The sequence below is a fragment of the Podarcis erhardii genome (genome assembly GCF_964252035.2).
Source record: "Podarcis erhardii genome assembly, chromosome: 11".
In the NCBI taxonomy this organism is placed as follows: domain Eukaryota; kingdom Metazoa; phylum Chordata; class Lepidosauria; order Squamata; family Lacertidae; genus Podarcis; species Podarcis erhardii.
In genome coordinates, this window is record NC_138501.1 from 26809336 (window position 1) to 26827173 (window position 17838).

General features: G+C 40.7%; 1 protein-coding gene and 2 long non-coding RNA genes across 6 annotated transcripts in view; 2 read left to right on the forward strand and 1 right to left on the reverse strand.

The window, feature by feature from the left end:
• The window catches only part of ADGRV1 (adhesion G protein-coupled receptor V1), a 251864-nt gene that overhangs the window by 48739 nt on the left and 185287 nt on the right, over nucleotides 1-17838 (reverse strand). For all 4 annotated transcript variants that reach the window (XM_081880292.1, XM_081880290.1, XM_081880291.1 and 1 more), the window contains one exon: nucleotides 12557-12735. In XM_081880292.1, coding sequence (XP_081736418.1) covers nucleotides 12557-12735 — 179 coding nt within the window. The remainder of the gene's footprint in view (nucleotides 1-12556; nucleotides 12736-17838) is intronic.
• LOC309352266 lies at nucleotides 1991-7766 on the forward strand. Its single transcript, XR_014161212.1, has 3 exons — nucleotides 1991-2140; nucleotides 6639-6749; nucleotides 7454-7766. It is a non-coding gene; the product is annotated as an uncharacterized lncRNA (long non-coding RNA).
• LOC309352244 lies at nucleotides 14246-17090 on the forward strand. Its single transcript, XR_014161187.1, has 3 exons — nucleotides 14246-14552; nucleotides 16691-16818; nucleotides 16903-17090. It is a non-coding gene; the product is annotated as an uncharacterized lncRNA (long non-coding RNA).

Below are 17838 nucleotides of genomic sequence, written 5' to 3' on the forward strand. Positions count from 1 at the left end.
AGTACAAAACCTTCCTATTGGCTGCTGGTGCTGCTGCACGCTGTTGCTGAGCAAACATTAAGACAAATGCTTGAGGTTACCACTGGCTCAGATCATGTTAGCTTGTTTGTTCTCTGGAAGGAAAGGGGGGAGGGGACAGACAGTTGTGGCTGCTTACATCTAAAGCATGGCAGACTGTGAGTCTCGTCAACTCTCTGTGCTACAAAGAAAACACTAATGAGATTGCTATAGGCATTTGTTGCTACGTAACTCCCACAGAATAAAACAGGGAGCTATCTTTTAGTCGACCAACTTTTATGGGTGCTAAAGATCACCTAATGTAGATTAATTGCCCCATAGCTATTCTGCTGCATTCATAGTCTTCCCAGACACTAACTTTCTTTCAGGAGGGCAGCACAGACATCATACATCTGCTCAGATGATACTGCCTCGGTTCCAAATAAATCACAATTTCCCAGGGATCGGTCTGTTTACTATGGTTACTTGAGGGTTTTCTCTCCCCGCACCCACCCACAAGCACAGTTTTCTGTGGGAAAGATTATGCAGTAGTGTCACAGGCACCTAGTGGATTGTATTTTGTGATGTAACTTCCAAGCCAGCCAATAGCTCCTATTTTCCAGTACATATACACCTTTCTTTCTAAACATTTCCATGGTGCCTGAAACCCCATTCACATAATAAAACTATGTTGGCTGAAAACATGGGAGGGATAGAGTGGCATTGTGCTTGAGGCCTCAACCCAACTCCGGCATACTCAGAAGATTGGGGCAAAGTGAGCAGGAATGACCCCACTCCCCATGCTCAGTCAATGCAGCTTCGTATGAGCAGACTGTGTGTGCTTGCCCTAGCATCCATCAAAGCACATACTGCTAGTTATGAAAACCCCAAAGGCTGCATCCAACATTCTCTGTCTGCTAGTGCAAGGGCTCTTGCACTACTACATGAGTGAGTTTTAATGTTGCACAACAGGGGACTCCAATGCAATAGATGCACTAGCAGAAACTCATTGTGCAATGGATCACACAACAAAGGGCTCATCCACGTTTTCCTTTGCCCCTTGATATCTTCTGTTTGTCCTGTGATTTCTAGCATGGGTCCAATAGGTTTCTCTTTCGTTCTGCTGCTTTCCCTGGGGAAAGCCCACTGTTTACTGAACAAATGTCAATTCACAGAAAACCCAACTGATGTCTTGTCTGATTCAGCAGTAAACCACAGGCTTTCTCAAGGAAAGTGGCAGGACAGAACAAAAACCTCCCGAACTCGTGCCTAAGAATCACAGGACAAACAGAAGAGTGGATGATTCCAGAATTACCAACAACTTGCTTATGCATTCTCTTGCAGTACAAAATGAAACATTTCGCCTCTGGAACAAGCATACTACCAAGTGATTTTAACATTGCATATCACCCCAGGTTTCCCAGGAAAGCAAAGCTAGCCCCACCCTCTTCCTTTTTATTATTTTAAATATAAAAAATTCAAAAATACCACAAGTACACAACTTATAAACAATCACTAAATAAATAAAAAAAACACATTTAACTATTAAATACAGTCGTACCTTGGTTCTTGAACACCTTGTGACTCAAACATTTTGGCTCCCGAATGCTGCAAACCAGGAAGTGAGTGTTCCTGTTTGCGAACGTTCTTTGGAACCCGAATATTTGACGCGGCTTCTGTGGCTTCCGATTGAGAACAGATGTACCACATGGAAGCTTTAGGGACTGAATACAGGCCCATTTGGCAGGCACTTTTGATCATAAAGGTACAACAACTTCATAGTTGGAATGTAAAATTCAACAGCATGTGATAACTTTTCAAATCAGCTGATAAGGCAACCAAAGGGCATATTTAGCTGTGGAACAGAAGAAAACTAAAACAAAAACTAAACTTACACCCTTCCTTTTGCACATATGCTGGACTTTTCCTTTACAGTATTACCATTTACAGAGCTCTTGTTTTGGTTTCTCTTTCATGCAGTGTACCTGACTTCACCAGAAATCCCCTTAACTGCCAATGCAACATCAACAGGGGATTTTCTCTACAATGCATTCTGCTCTGAGCACAAGGAACTTTAAAAGTAAACAGTTCTCAGATGAGCCGTATCAACTGTTCATGTGTCCAAAGTTTAAAAACAGCTGTGGTGTGTATGACTCTATTTACTCAATGACATACTGAAACTTTTGGACTTGTTGCTATTGCCTGCAACGCAGTTTATTTTGAATTGGCATTTTCTTGAAACAAATAATATTTTGGATTCATATTACAGTGGAGAACAACAACAAACAAACAAACAAACAACTCAACATGCCTCCTATTAACAGTGATTTTTGCTCTTTCGCTTTTGTTGTTTGTGTGTTTCAGCTCATCCTTTAAGATCTCTGTAGGTTGTATTACAAATTTTGATTCGATTCTACTGTACCAGATTGTAGAACTATGTTTAAGAGGAACTGATCAAAGCAGGGAGTCGTCTTCTTTTTGGAACTGCACCTATTTTTATGCTTTTTGAAGAGTTGTAAAGCTGCAAATGCAGTTTAGGATTCAGTGCATTTATTTCTGAAGTTGACTTCCTCCTTTGTTTGCAGTGCACTGATACCTTGCACTTTTCACTCCATATATCAGGTGAAGTGGCCTGGGATTTGTTAACGTTCTTCGAAACTACTAACTATGCATTCATTCAATTAAAAGTACATTCACTCACCCTTTATCTCCCTTTTAAGCAGAATTCATTTTGGAACTCTTGAAAAACTGCTTCATGAAGGACAGGGAGGTGGGTTTGTGACATCCCTAGTTTCAGCATCAGCTGTTTTCTGTTTCACTGAAAAAAGACTTCTACAGCTAGTAGATCACCACTCAAATTATTTATGTCTCTATACATTTCAAGATATTTACCAGTTTGATTTATCAAACTGTTCTGAACACTGTAGGCTAAAGTCACATTTCAGAAGTTTCAACATAAAAGGAACAAGTTCAGCGATGATAGATGTAAAGTTGAATAGCTGAATAAGTCAAATCACTGTGTGCTATATTGTCAAGAATGATTGGGAAGTATCTGTGTTGTCCCAAAAGCTATTAAATCAAATGTGAAGAAATGGCATTGAGGGTATATCAGAGCTATTCCTTTCCCACCACAAGAAAATGTGATGCCAAATGTTATCTTGACTATGCAAAGAAAGGATAAGAAAACAACGTATAAGCTGTCCTGCCTGAGCTCCAGTAAATGAGGACAAATATCAAGTGAGTCTTGTAGGATGGGTGACAGGTTACAAAAATGTCTTTTAAGAATGATAATGTAAATCTGTTCCATCTAACTTTATTGATTAAAGCAGTTTAGACTTGTTTTATTTGTCTTTTATACAGAAAAGTAGAATTTTTTTTTTTAAAAAAAATCAAATACAAATACATTTGTAAGGCAAAACTCAGCTAAATTTTACTTAGAGTAAATCTACTGCAGTTAATAGATCTTGCTTTATCATCTTTGTTAATATCAATGGGATTACTTGGAGTAAAAATTAGCTGAATACCACCCACAGAGTTTAATTTTGCAAGTGGGCAAAACTGAAAATCACTCCTGATCAGATTCTGAGTATGTTTGTGGTTGGCACTGTTAGTCTCTGAATTACAACAGCTGAGTGATAGTCAACATTAACCCTACTCAGAGTAGACCCACCGAAATCAATGGTCATAAGTAGCATAAGTCCCTTAAGTTCAATGAAATCTACTTTGATTATGACCTGGGTATCACCCATTGTTATTAAATGAATGTGTGATCAGCCTACTCAATGCTTTCTATTTTTGTCAGCTATAAAATGTTCAGGTTTTGATATCATTCTAAGAACTGGAATGCTGGGCAAACATCTCTCACACACACATAAACAGACACACTGGAAATATTTCTGAGAAGGTACACAATCATTTGCAGGAAAATAAAGTATACAGTGGTACCTTGGGTTAAGTACTGAATTCGTTCCGGAGGTCCGTACTTAACCTGAAACTGTTCTTAACCTGAAGCAACACTTTAGCTAATGGGGCCTCCTGCTGCTGCTGTACCGCCAGAGCACAATTTTTGTTCTCATTTTGAAGCAAAGTTCTTAACCTGAAGCACTATTTCTGGGTTAGCGGAGTCTGTAACCTGAAGCGTATGTAACCTGAAGTGTATGTAACCCGAGGTACCACTGTATAGTATTATGTCCCAGGAGTATGATATTGCTACCACACCTAGTCTTTGGCAGTGTTTAAGGTGTCACAAGACTTGTTTTTGGTGCAACAGACTAATAACTGGAAGTTCCCCCTAGAAGTTAAAATCACCACATATCATCTAACATTTGAACATCTTTGTGTGTGCAGCGATCACACAGCTAAATGCACATCTTTTCCAGCTCCTCATCTAACACTTTACCCACTGAGAGTTGCATCCAAGTCAGAGCCCCACTGTGGTCAGTTAAGATGAATGCAGGTGTAGATGTCCACCCACTCAAGTACCTAGGATTTGCTTGCAGGAAGTTTGTGCCAGATATGGAATCATTGCATCATGCATGGGTGTTCCACTCATCCAGAAATACTGAAAGCTGCAACCGTTCTAAAATTAAATGCTGAATTGTTCTTCTTCACAATCTAAAAGTGGCTACAGTTTCAATCAGCAAAAACACACTTCTTTCCTCATGTAGACGTCAACATAGTATTTCTGTAACAAGGTAGCATTTCTATTTTAAACATTTTTGAGGGACAACTCACTGATTATTGCCTAGGTTTGTTTGGGGGTTTTTTAGGAAGGGAGGTTCCTCTTTTTTCCCCTTGCCTTGATGGTGGTAAATATTTGCAAAGTTATAAAAAGCTCTCAGGAGAAATACTACAGGATTTTTTCCCCCCACTGTAGCCCCATGCTCGCAATGAACGAAGGACTTATTCCCACAATGAAAGTACAGTAGTACTTAGCAACACTGTCTACAGAATAGCATCAATGTATCTCCAGCACTATCTTATACAAGACAAATGGGTAGAGGAACTCTGTTCTGTTGCCTGTCGTCTGCATTTCTATTGCACCTGCTTACTGCAGAAAAGTAGATGTCTGCCAGCATAACTGTAGTGGCTAAAAGGCCTTTAGAAAGGCATGTAAATCACTTGTAGCTGCTCTCTCTTTCCTCCACTTCTTCAGTTTCTGTGCTACCTAACACAGCTGTGCTCCGCTGTTTTGCCACACCTGGTCATAGTGATGAACAATTTGTTGTGCTGGCACATCACGGCCAATTCTTGATATAGATATAGTTGTTTCAGTGATGGTGTTATATGTCTTTATGTTGGCTTTTATATTTTGTTAGCTACCATTGAAGGGGGAAAGCAGAAGACATTTTAAAATGCTATTAGCAGTGTCACAGCATTGTCACAGTAGCTCTTCTGATGTCACTATAATTTGTAAGTAACTGCTTCATTGTACAAATTTGTGCAGCTGGTAATGCTCAGCTATACTACTGGGCACCATTTCCACCAGAAGTCCTTCTCTGGGTTGGAATACTAAATGGGATTCTACATGTGAATATTGAGACTGGGCACTCAAAGCCAGCAGCTGTATAATCCCATGCACAAAAGATTTAAGCAGTGCTCTTCATGAAATGAGAGCCCTTTACAAACAAACGACCATCCCCACGCATAGATTAAGCATGTGGAGAAGGGAGCAGAAGCACAGGTTCTGTTCCTCATGTCGCATAGATCAACCTTGTCATTGTGCATTCAATATAATCTGAAAAACAAAGTGTTATGTACTGAGTTGAATAGGATCCAAACTGCAGCAGTCTGATTGGTCCTAGAACAATAGGATCCAAATTGCAGCAGTCTGATTGGTCCTAGAACAATAGGATCCAAATTGCAGCAGTCTGATTGGTCCTAGAACAATGCAGCAGTATGATTGGTTGGCAGGAACCACCCAATCATGCTCCAGATATAAATGAATCCACAACCTGATTGGCTTACAGTAGAATTCCAGAATTAGCCAATCATGTGCAGCCCATTGTGTAAATAATGTATATAAAGCAGATACTTTGAGGGGACTTTCATTCATTCCTCCTCACCACTATGAGCTGAATAAAGAGCATGAAATCACTTTGCGACTCTGAGTATATTTCACAAAGCCTACACATGTAGGTATACACACGTAGCCTCTTACATGACTAGAAGTCCTGAGCAACTGGTATTCTTGATCGCATAGAGAGCCCATAAACCCAAAGCTAAAATGCATTTTTGTATGCTATGTTTTAAAAATATATGCAGTTCTATGCACATTCCACCTTAGTATATGCAGGAGAAGATTCCTCATTGGCCATGAATATGGCAACCGATAAACCATGACAAGGTCCCCATGCCAACTTGCTCACTTCCCCACTGAGCAGGCCCCTAATAGTCTGGGGTAGGTGGTAAATATGCCATCAGTCAACCAAGAGTGTAGACTGCTCCAGGGGTGAGCAGGGCACACACACCCTGTGCCCATGTCCCAATTGGATTGTGGGCAAGCATATAGAGGGTCCAGCATGAACAGGTGGAGGGCAGCTTGCTAATAATATTGCTTGCTAATTTCATTGATGTCTCTAAACTTCTGTAATTGGAGATTGAATAAAAGATTGACTCTCTCTCTCTCTCTCTCTCTATAGGTTACAGGATGGCTTTTATGCTAAAGGATTTCTATTTTGGGATAATGCCCAAAAGAACATACAAGGGTGTGACCCTCTGATTGACAACTGATGAACACACAGGTTAATCAAGTAAGTGCCCATCACTTAAAATGTCACACAAGTGGAGCCTTTCAAAATGATTGAAAGCTGCTTTTTGAAGTTCAAGCTGTTGCCTTTATCTAATTAAAGTCTTAACAATTTGAGTTGTGACTGAGCCATTATTACCCACTTTAATGTTCTTCTTGGTACAAAGATACAAAAAACCCCATCAGGTTGTGCTTTTTTTAGTGTGCAGTTGGGGGAAGAATAACGCAGTCAGTAAGCTGATAACATGCAGTTTGAAAAAGGGGGCGGGGGACTGGATTCACCTAACTAATCAAGTTAGCACAAGCTCTGTATGTGAGGGCTTCTGCAACAGGCCTTCCCCCCCACCACACCTCTCCACTTGCCCCCAAAATTGGGTTTCATGGGATTGAGAGAACTCCAACAGTGTGTAGGAGAAGGAGAGAGAGAATGCTTTCTTCTGGCAAACTGCAATTGTGTGACACTTAATCCCATTCATTAGGTGCATGTGTTTAAAAAAGCATTTAAATGACAGGAAATGTCAGGGACAGTATGCTCACAAATTATATTAGGGTAGAATTTGCTCCGTTTCTGTACTTCAGCTGCCAGACCCTCCTTTTCTTCACCTCCATCTTTGGGCATTAAAGTTTCATTGCATCCCTGCAAATACCCTGAAAGCATTTTTGTTTTTGCACCTTACACCTGTCTCACACTGTGCTCCTTTTTTGCAGCCAGTGCAAAACAGATTAAGGCCATAACTCCATCAATGGAGGCACATTACGATAGATGTAAAGATGGAAGTTTTCTAGGTCGTATCCACGTAAGTTCTAGTCAACACAAGGTAAGGGGCAGGACAAAGTGTGACTGCTGCCTAGATTTCAAAGTGTGCCCACCGGTTCCAAAATGCTGGCAAGCCCTGCAATATGGCATCTCAGTAGACGGAAGCAACTGAAAATCCTTAAAATGCTTCACAAATAAGTCCCAGCACGCCTTTGATAGTTTCGCAGGTTATTAATAGGAGGCTATGCAGTTCTTCTAACAAACTGGAACAACATTGCCAGATAGCATTCTGCAGATGCAATGTTGGCAGTGAAGTAAGATTTCTTTGCTGCCAATACCGCCACAGAGCATGTTCTCAAACAGGCTCTAAGCCATGTTTGGTTGGATTTGACCCAAGTCTTCTGCCATCTGCACTCCAGCATATTCCCAACTGCTTAATCTTCAAGAATGAGGGGACTATAAGGGGGACCATGTTGCATTTTGAGACACTTTTGGTCCATCCAGCTCAGTATTTCCTGCACTGGCGGCAGCATCCCACACAGGAGTCTTTCATAGTCATATACCTGAAAATGCCAGATTGACATGGAGATCTTCTGCATGCAAAAGCACAAGCACTCCTAAAGTTAGGAGGTCCCACATGTCTCTTTATCACAAGGTACCAGTTTTAGACATTTCCCTCATCCATAAACCCTCTCACTATGTCCAGTGCAGAATTGTTCCCTCTCTTCCCTTGTAGTATTCCCAGTGGTAGTATTCAGGTAAGTTTTATGCATAGTGGATCCATTGGTATTAAAGAACATAACCATTAATTCCAATAGGTCCGATCTTAGTATAACTAGTTGAATACCACCCCAGTTAAATATATTGGACCATAACTATGTTTATACATTAAACATACATTTTAAAAAACTATGCATAGCTTTCATGGTGCCCATGATGTTTTGAGTCACTCCAGCCAAAGTGAGGCTTTGGCATGGATGCTGAAGTCCCCCAGGACAGAAAATCTAGAGATTTCCAACACCAGACCAACACCACCTGCATGTGTCAGGCCACAAGGTGGGAAGATATTCAACAGATCATTTTGTTTACTTATCTAAGTATTTTTAGGTTGCTTTTCCGGGAAAATGCCCTCACAAGGGACTTACAAAATCTACGTTTCAGAACAATAATAAAAGATAGAAAGAATAAAACCAGAACAGCTATTTAAAAACACAACACACTGGCAGCAAATAAAGCCTTATTATTATAGCTCAGCTGGAAGGTTTAAAAAATTTCAACATCAGAATCATAAAGCCATCTATAAAAAAGAAGCTGGAACAGATGGGTTTTTAAAGCTTGCTTAAAACTTGAAGGGTGCATTCAAGTCCTGATTGTGGGCTTCCCATAGACATGTCATTGACTACTGTGAGAACATTATGTGGCACCAGATCAGCCTTTGGCCTGATCCAGCAGAGCTCTTCTTTTGGTTTTAAGACTGTTTTCCATGAAAAGGGAGTAGTCTAATATGACTACATCTGGAGATAAATAACTAATCTGCAACATAATAATACTTTTCAGACAACATATGAGATTAGCTATCTTGCATGTTGTTTGTTAGCTGAACATGAACAATGTTTACTGGCTTACAGTAAACCTTTACTTGCTTACGGTAAACAGAGATGACTGCAAGCTTAAAACATCTAACATGAAATGTCATTGTGGTGAACTGTTTCCAAGTTTTCCCAGGGGGCTTCCTTGTCAAGTAAAAAGGGCTTCCCCTTTAAATGATGCTCTGCAAAAGATGCTCTGTCTATAGGTTGTCCTTGATGCCCAGTTAACTTGTCAAAATGTATAAGAGAGGGTCCAAATTGTGCTAGAAGTGTTCAGAGGTGGAGGGATCTTTTATACACATGTAGTGGTTCTGTAAACATGCCAAAGATTATTGGGAGATGCTCTACGATGAGCTAAAAAAAGATTTTCAAGTTTACATTCCTCAGAAATAACCCTGAAGCCTTCTTATTGGCAATAACTGGTGATGAGATACCAAAGAAGATACACAACCTATTTCTTCATGCAACAGCAGTAGCCAGAATAGTGTTTTCTAGAAACTGGAAAGAAAGAGGGATCCCAAGAAAGAACAATGGCTATACAAACTGATAAAATTTGCAAACATGATAGCCAAATAAGGAACCAGGATGAGAAGCAGGTAAGGAGTGAGTGGGAAAGCCTTGGAGAATATTTTAAAATATTTTAAAAGTTATGATACTGATACTAACCTACAAGTAGGGGTAATTTCATGAGCAACAGGTAACAAAGAAGGAAATGAAAGGAGAAAAATCATGTGGGGAAATTAACGGATATGCAGGAAAGTAAGGTATATCTAGAATGCCACAGAGTGTTGGATTGGGAAGTCTGTAGAGAAATTTTGTATGATGGAAAATGTATGATGTGTAAATAGAAAAATAGAAAATGCATTTAAAAATAGACCTAATTGATGCAGTTTGTAATAGTGTATACTGTTTATAGTGCAACAACAGGGGCATATAGTTTTGCAAATAGCAAGTGTCAGGGGATATGCATTTCTAAGTATCCAGTGCAGTTTAAATATGGCATTAAATGTTTTTATTGGAGAATATTGCAAAGCTGTTGGTATTATTCTAAAACAGTGATGGGAAATGTCTAGCCCACAAGCCTACTTAGGCCTGGCACAGGTCCAAATTTGGCCTTCCAGGCCGTTCCCCACAAACCATGCTTTCCTGCCCCACATCTGTCTTCAGGTGCAGGACAGGTGTAGATATGGCTACAAATGAACAATCGGAAGCCTTAAATGAGCTCCTAACTGTTTCTTTGCAGGTAGGGCTCCCTCCCCACCCCAACCTAAAGTATCTTACTATTCCGAGATGAGGTTATGATAATTCAGCCTGCTCACTTGTGTTCCTCTTGCTAAACAAGCCCAGAAGACACACTGCTGCAGAGTAAACACTGTAATTCCTGTTATGTTATATAAGAACCTGCTGGCATTCATTTGGAGAATCAAGGTTAGGAAAGGCTGACCTATGTCACAAGTAAAATATTAAAACTGTCCCTCCCTGATGCCTGACTGGCAGAATGGAGACAGGATGACAAGTATATACTGAATTGTGAAATCAAGTTACAGGCTGCTTTCTTAGACCCACTTCTCTGAGAGTAAACTTGGTGGGACTTACGTATGAGTAAAGATGATTAAAACTTCGGCCACAAATAGCTTTGTGATGCACTATTAGCCACTTCATTAACTTTGCAAAAGATTGTTGTTGGTTTTGCTGCAATATACAGTGGTACCTTGGTTTTCAAACGCCTTCATACTCAAACAACTTGGAACCCAAACACTGCAAACCCAGAAGTAAGCAAGCTTTTTTCAGAAGCCAAACATGCTCTGTTTTGAGTGTTACACTTCCAATTTGAGTGCCACACTTCGGATTTGAGTGCCACATTTCCATTTTGAGTGTTACGCTGCCGTCTGTTTTTGCTATTTATTTTGTGTTTTTGTGGCTCTCTCTTGTTTTGTTTTTGTGACTGGGTTTTGTGGAACCCAGTTCAGCTGCTGGTAGCACATTGTTTATTACTTTCGTTTTATGGATCAATGGTCTTGTTAGATAGTAAAATTCATGTTAAATTGCTGTTTTAGGGGTTGTTTTTAAAAGTCTAGAACAGATTAATCCATTTTGCATTACTTTCTATGGGAAAGTGCGTCTAGGTTTTGGAATGCTTTGGTTTTGGAACGGACTTCGGGAATGGATTAAATTTGAGAACCAAGATACCACTGTATTAAACAGGACCACCCCTGTGGAAATTAATTAACTTTGAAAGGGAACACAGAGAGAAGGAAAATTATTTGTAAGCATCTGTTGATGATTGATATGTGGACCTGTTGTGCACTATGTGGAAAAAATATACACGTACCGTATTGGCCCGAATATAAGCCGCACTTTTCCCCAGATTCTGATTGTGAAAAGTTAAAGTGTGGCTTACTGTATTTTTTGCTCTATGACTCACTTTTTCCCTCCTAAAAAGTAAGGGGAAATGTGTGTGCATCTTATGGAGCGAATGCAGGCTGCACAGCTATCCCATAAACCAGAACAGCAAGAGGGATTGCTGCTTTCACTGCGCAGCGATCCCTCTTGTTGTTCTGGCTTCTGAGATTCAGAATTTTTTTTTCTTGTTTTCCTCCTCCCAAAACTAGATACGTCTTATGGTCTGGTGCATTTTATAGAGAGAAAAATACGGTATATTCGCCACCTTACAGTATCACTGGTGAAACAGCTGCCCAGCAGGGCCATCAGGGGTGCTGGACAATGGCGTGCCACCCACCCGCGACTCCCAAGCCTGCCCCGAGCAGTGGGGAAAGGCCACTGGCAAAGCGGTACAGCTCCCTCCCCCAGAAGCAGCCGCTCCCAAGCCTCCCCCAGCGCCAGCTTGGGAAGGTAGTGCCGGGAGGCAGTTGTGTCAGGAGGCGGGTGTGCAGTGCACTCAGAACCGAGTGCCGGTACCGGCTTGGGGAGCAGGGTGCTAAGTGCCAGCACCAGCCGCCCCTGTACAGGGCGGCAGAGCCAGGAGGCAGGCCGCAACCACAAATAAGCCTTGTATTTTAAAGATGAGGCTTATTTGCAGGTGCGTCTTATATTTGGGACAATACGGTATTTCAGTAGAGGACAAAGTGGATGGAAGACTTGTGCAAAATAAACCACTTGCAGAAGAGCAGAAAGTGAGAAAGAATGTTGGAACAGACTGAGGCAAGTTTATGCATCACTAATCTTACTAACCCTTTCCTGGGTTTTACATAATAACTTTACATTGTGGTAGTCTGGTAGAGAGGGGCATAATATGTTGTCAAAAGTTGTGGATTTTAGCCCATGTCCTGCCTGAAACTTACTGTTTCATGAAAAATACCTTCAATAAAGTTGGCTAAATGGACTGGACAGTTTAAAAATCAGCGGCACACAAGCAACCCATTAAGTGTGTATAGTCTATAAGACAGGAAAAATGAACAAACATCCATTCAATTCTTGTTTTGAGTAAATTTCATATATACTTACAGATCATTGTAGACCAGGCCATAGATCTGCGACAAGCTGTGATGATAGATTCCTCGAAGGATGATTAAAAGTAGAATCACCACAAAAGCCGGAAGACCCCAACCCAGAAGGAAAAACATTAGATAGCGCCTTTCTGTGTGCTCATCATTCATCACCAGGACATACCAGAAATTAACAGCCTAGGGAATAATGGAAAGTCCTGGATCAATAGGTTTGATATGAACCACTAATTATTGTGCAAAATAAAATACTCATAAATATGCACTGGTTTACTGCAAAAACTCAGCCACATTTTTGAATATGCTGAAACAAATAATATATATTGAAGGGTTTTCAGGATGGCAATTCAAGTTTTCAATCAGCACACAAGAGATAAAGAAACAGAGACAAATGGCAACAAATTCGTCTGCAGACAAAGGATCTATTTTGTACAAGTTTCAAATGTTGACATCAAATATTGTAATATTATAGTGTCCAGCCACAAACAGCTCATATTCTTCTCATTAATAAATGAATAGCATCCTAGTAAAATCCCGTTTCAATAGCTTTAATTTAAAGAGGTTATACAATTTCACCGTAAAGACACATGTACTAAGGGCAAACTCTCTAAAACTCACCTCAGAAACATTAATTATCCAACTGGAAAAGATGAAAAAAAAAAAAATTCCAATCCAAGAGAAGGCCACTCTTCCATCTCCAAGCACCCCAAACACATTCTGCCCTCTCCTTATTTCCTTTCAAAACAGTTAATAGACACAACGGTGCAAACAGAGGCAGGCAGCAGGGAGAGGAAATCTTCCCTACCTTCCGGTCTCATAAAATCCACCTCGCAGAGGTGCTAAGAAATTGAACATGGGGGTTCATGGCAGAAGTAGTTTTTCTATAGGCAGCAGCAACCAGGCTTTGTCCCTAATCAAAACACTGGAGGTCAATCAAGAACTGAAGACATTTTTGTTTCAACAAGCCTTTTCAGTTAGATGTAAAGGGATCCAGATGTTCACTCTGTTTCGTTTTTAAACCTATAATAGGTGGCTTTTGTACTGTTTTAAAAAATATTTTAGCTGTTTTCAAGGCTATGTTTGTAAATTGCCTTGGAACACTGTATGCATAAAAAAGGTAAAGGTAAAGGTAAAGGTACCCCTGCCTGAACGGGCCACTCTTGACAGACTCTAGGGTTGTGCGCTCATCTCACTCTAGAGGCTGGGAGCCAGCGCTGTCCGCAGACACTTCCGGGTCACGTGGCCAGCGTGACAAGCTGCATCTGGCGAGCCAGCGCAGCACACGGAACGCCATTTACCTTCCCGCTAGTAAGTTTATCTACTTGCACCCGGGGATGCTTTCAAACTGCTAGTTTGGCAGGCGCTGGGACCGAGCGACGGGAGCGCACCCCGCCGCGGGGATTCGAACCGCCAACCTTTCGATCGGCAAGTCCTAGGCGCTGAGGCTTTTACCCACAGCGCCACCCGCGTCCACTGTATACATAAGGAGAAGGCTATTCAAAAAATTAAGCATCATTATCACACCAAAAAAAACCATCAGTAGTGCTATGTGCCTGTAAAAAGAAGAAGTACTTGTGTCATTTTACATGCCTTAATAAAAGCATTGTCTCCAGGTCATGAGAAGCAACAGTTCATTTTGCAGTGGGGAAACTGAGTAGACTCTGCGTGTGGTATTGTCCTATCTGCCAATCAAACTGGAAACGTCCTCCTGCTGTTTCCCTGTAAGCTATTAAGGGTGGGGCACCCAGGAGGGGGGTGGAATTGAGTTGAGTGTGTTCGCTGAAGCAACAGTTGTACTTCTGCAATACTCAGCTGGAGTAAAGCGTGCAGTTCTGGAAGACACACTTCAAGAAGGATGTAGACAAACTGGAATGGGTTTGGAGGAGGGAACAAAGAAGGTTGGGATGGTAGAGAAAACAAGTCCGATGGCAAAAGGTAGCAGGGAGAGAACGTTGAGCAGGGAGGTGATAGCACTCTTCATAACACCTGAAGAAGAGGTGAGGGCAAAAGCTTGTTCTCTGCTGATGCAGGTTTAGGCTAAATGGGTTTAAACTGCAGGAGAACAGTTTATAGTTAAACGTGAAATCACCTAGATCTGTTGGTAGATGCTAATCAAGATGATCAAGGGTCTGTAAACCAAGCTTTCCGAGGAAGAATGGTTAAGGTAGCTGGGTATGTTTAGCCTGGAAAAAAGGAGATATGATAGCCATTTTCAAATATCTCAAGGGCTGTCACATGGAAGAGGAAGCAAGGAAGCAAGCTTTTTTTTCCTGCTCCAGAGAGTAGAACTTGAACCAATGGCTTCAAGTGACAAGAAAGGAGATTCCTACTAAACATCAGGAATAACTTTCTGACAGTAAGAGCTGTTCGACAGTGGGAAAGTCTGCCTTGGGAGGTTGTAGACTCTCCTTCCTTGGAGGTTTTTAAGCAGAGGTTGGATGGCCATCTATCATAGATGCTTTAGCTGGGTTTCCTGCATTGCAGAGGGTTGGCCTGGATGGCCCATTCCAACTCCACCATTCTGCGATTCTATGAAGAGAAACTTAGCAGTTCAACTATAGAACCAATTACTTAGTGGGGAGGTGGGGTCTGCTTTGCTGAAGGTTTTTGAGCAAAAGCTAGACAGCCATATGTTTGGAGATACTCTAGCTTTGGATCTGCTAGCACTGAGCAAGCAGCTTGATGTTGTAGGTAGCCTACAAGGGCCCTTCCAACTCTATGAATCTATAACTTTTACATGCAAAAGTGTGTAAGAAAAGCCCAGTACAAGTTTAAATTGTAACAATAGTGTGGGAGGGGTGCTTTTGCCTACCTCATCATTTGATTTGCAGAATTAGCCAACTATTTCCATGGCATGCAAGCCATTATGCCTGCCTTTGAGAAACTGGAGTATGGCAGCCATTTCTCCAATCACACATATAACCTTGAGTGTAAGCTAGGGCCAATGCCTGCAAGAGTCAGCCTTGCTTGTGCAATCCTTTCTGGGTAAAAATGATAACTAGCATTTGGCAGTTGGTGAGAGGAGTTTTCATAACGTGCACACACACCAGTTTAAAAGGGAGGATTCATGCCTGCAAATATGGCATTTATTAAAATATTTAAGTAACATGAGATTTAAGAACCTGTACAGCACATGTATCTTCAGAATTCTGCACATATTGAGAAATGGGAGATCAGGGGGCGGGGGAATGTTGTATGCAGACAATGGATATGGTGATATATTACACATGCACATATTTTCCTTATTTGCTTATCTGTTATTTTAATAACTCCCTCAACCTTTGCTTTCTATTCTCTGCTTTGATTCTCTGCTATGCAATGCTGTCTTCTTCTTGTCACATTAAAAGAGCCAACAAAATGTTTGGCAGAAAAAAGAAGGCCGCTCACTCCATGGCCTTGTATACAAAACTAGGCCAAGCTCCAGCTCTAGACAGATGAACCCTGGAATTTATTTATGCCAATTTGTTTAGTCAATGAGCCATGATCCCATCAATTCTATCTCTTAGAACAAGTCTTGTTAGTCATGCAACACAGATTGTTTTCTAAGAACTGGTACTATGTGTCCTAACTCTTGTTTTCTGTGTTTGTTTAACCATAGTTACCTACTTTCCTACCTCTTATCGCATGAACGATACGCAGACTCAACTGGGCACTGCAAAGTTTGGTGTGAACTTGCCTTGTTTGCCATTTCCTGCTTAGTGCCATGTCTATCTCGATAGCTATAGGTTTCTCAAATTTTGGTACTCCAAAATTAAATAGATCAAATACAAACAGCAGGTCTAAATTTAGCAAATCCTTTCCTGTTGCTATGGTGTAACAATAACCAGTCATATGGAGACAAATAGGTACAGTCAGTTTCCTGGCTGCTGGATGAAAGAACTCAGGCAGAAGTTTCTATTGTGCCCAGGGAGTAAATGAGAAATGATTGGCTCTTTGTGTAACGCTTAATGGAACAATACTACACTTGAGAGTTCTGCTTTAAAATGAAGCTTCTTCTAAGACACCTTTCAATCAATTGCCTTAAAAAAAATCTTAATACTTCAAATTTTAATATCTATTTTGTGTGATTTAACATTTACTTCAGAGTTTGCTGCTTATGTGACCACCAAAGCAATTTTTTTTAAAAAAAATCCAGATTTTTCTGCATCCGCCAAGATGGTGTTGCTTTCATTCCATCACTACTCCAGAATTATGGAATCATCAAACCACTTTTCTGACATTTGTGAAAGGTCCAGAATGGTTCTGCAATATTTTCACTGTGTGGTAGGTATTCTGTGCAATTTCCTGCTGTTATGTGTGGCGATGAAGGTGGGGGTTTGAGCAACTTCCATTTTGCTTTTTTGACAGGAAGCTGTCATTGCAGCCTCTAAAGTGATGGATAGCACCCCTGGCTAGGAATGACATGAGTAGTTCCTTTGTCTAATCTCTTAATCTTCCATATGGTCAGATTCTAGAATACCAGGTTTATATATCCACCCCCCCCCCCAAAAAAACCACCCTAAAACCCTCACAACAGGTGGAATCAGTAACCTAGGTGTATGCTCATAACTCTGACAATTGGTTGGTGAAACAAGGGGACGGAAGGGTTATGACTGCAGACACATACGTAACTTTTTTTCAATCTGAACATATCCTGATGTTGTTTTAGATGGGATATGAACATGCAACTGACTGTTTGGATGGTCCACTGCAATTTTGCTCCAAAATATATCAGAACAAACAGCAGCTAGAGAGCTACAAACAGAATGACTAGAAGGAATCTCTGTGGCACCCAAAGGATAAGTGATTCACATATTAGTGGGTTGCGCTCAGAATGAACATAAACTTTATCTATTAGGCAATTAATATATTCCCGCGGGAAAACCTGCAGCAAGATGAAGGGGCAAAGAGAAACAGTTGAATACCCACTTAGCCTAGTTACCTAAGAAGAGAGTTTAAAGCAAACTAGGGCAGATACAGAAAGTGCCAAAGAATACCCAAGGCCATTCAATAAAGCTACAAGGACAGTAACAAGAAAGCTGGATTGAGAGCCAGTCGCAAAGGCACTAAATTGTGTAGCTGTTTTATTTAGATTTATTGTTTCATGGTATATGATGTGAACTAATCAATTTAGTTATATAAACATAATTATTCTATTGTGATAGTTAATTTCCTCCTTTTGGATTTCTTGCAGTAATTCTATGACTCACTGGAACTGTATAATTATAATGAATGGCAGGCTGTAATGCATTTTAGTTCCATTCATTATGGATGAGTATGCACCAGTTAGCAAAGATTTCACTT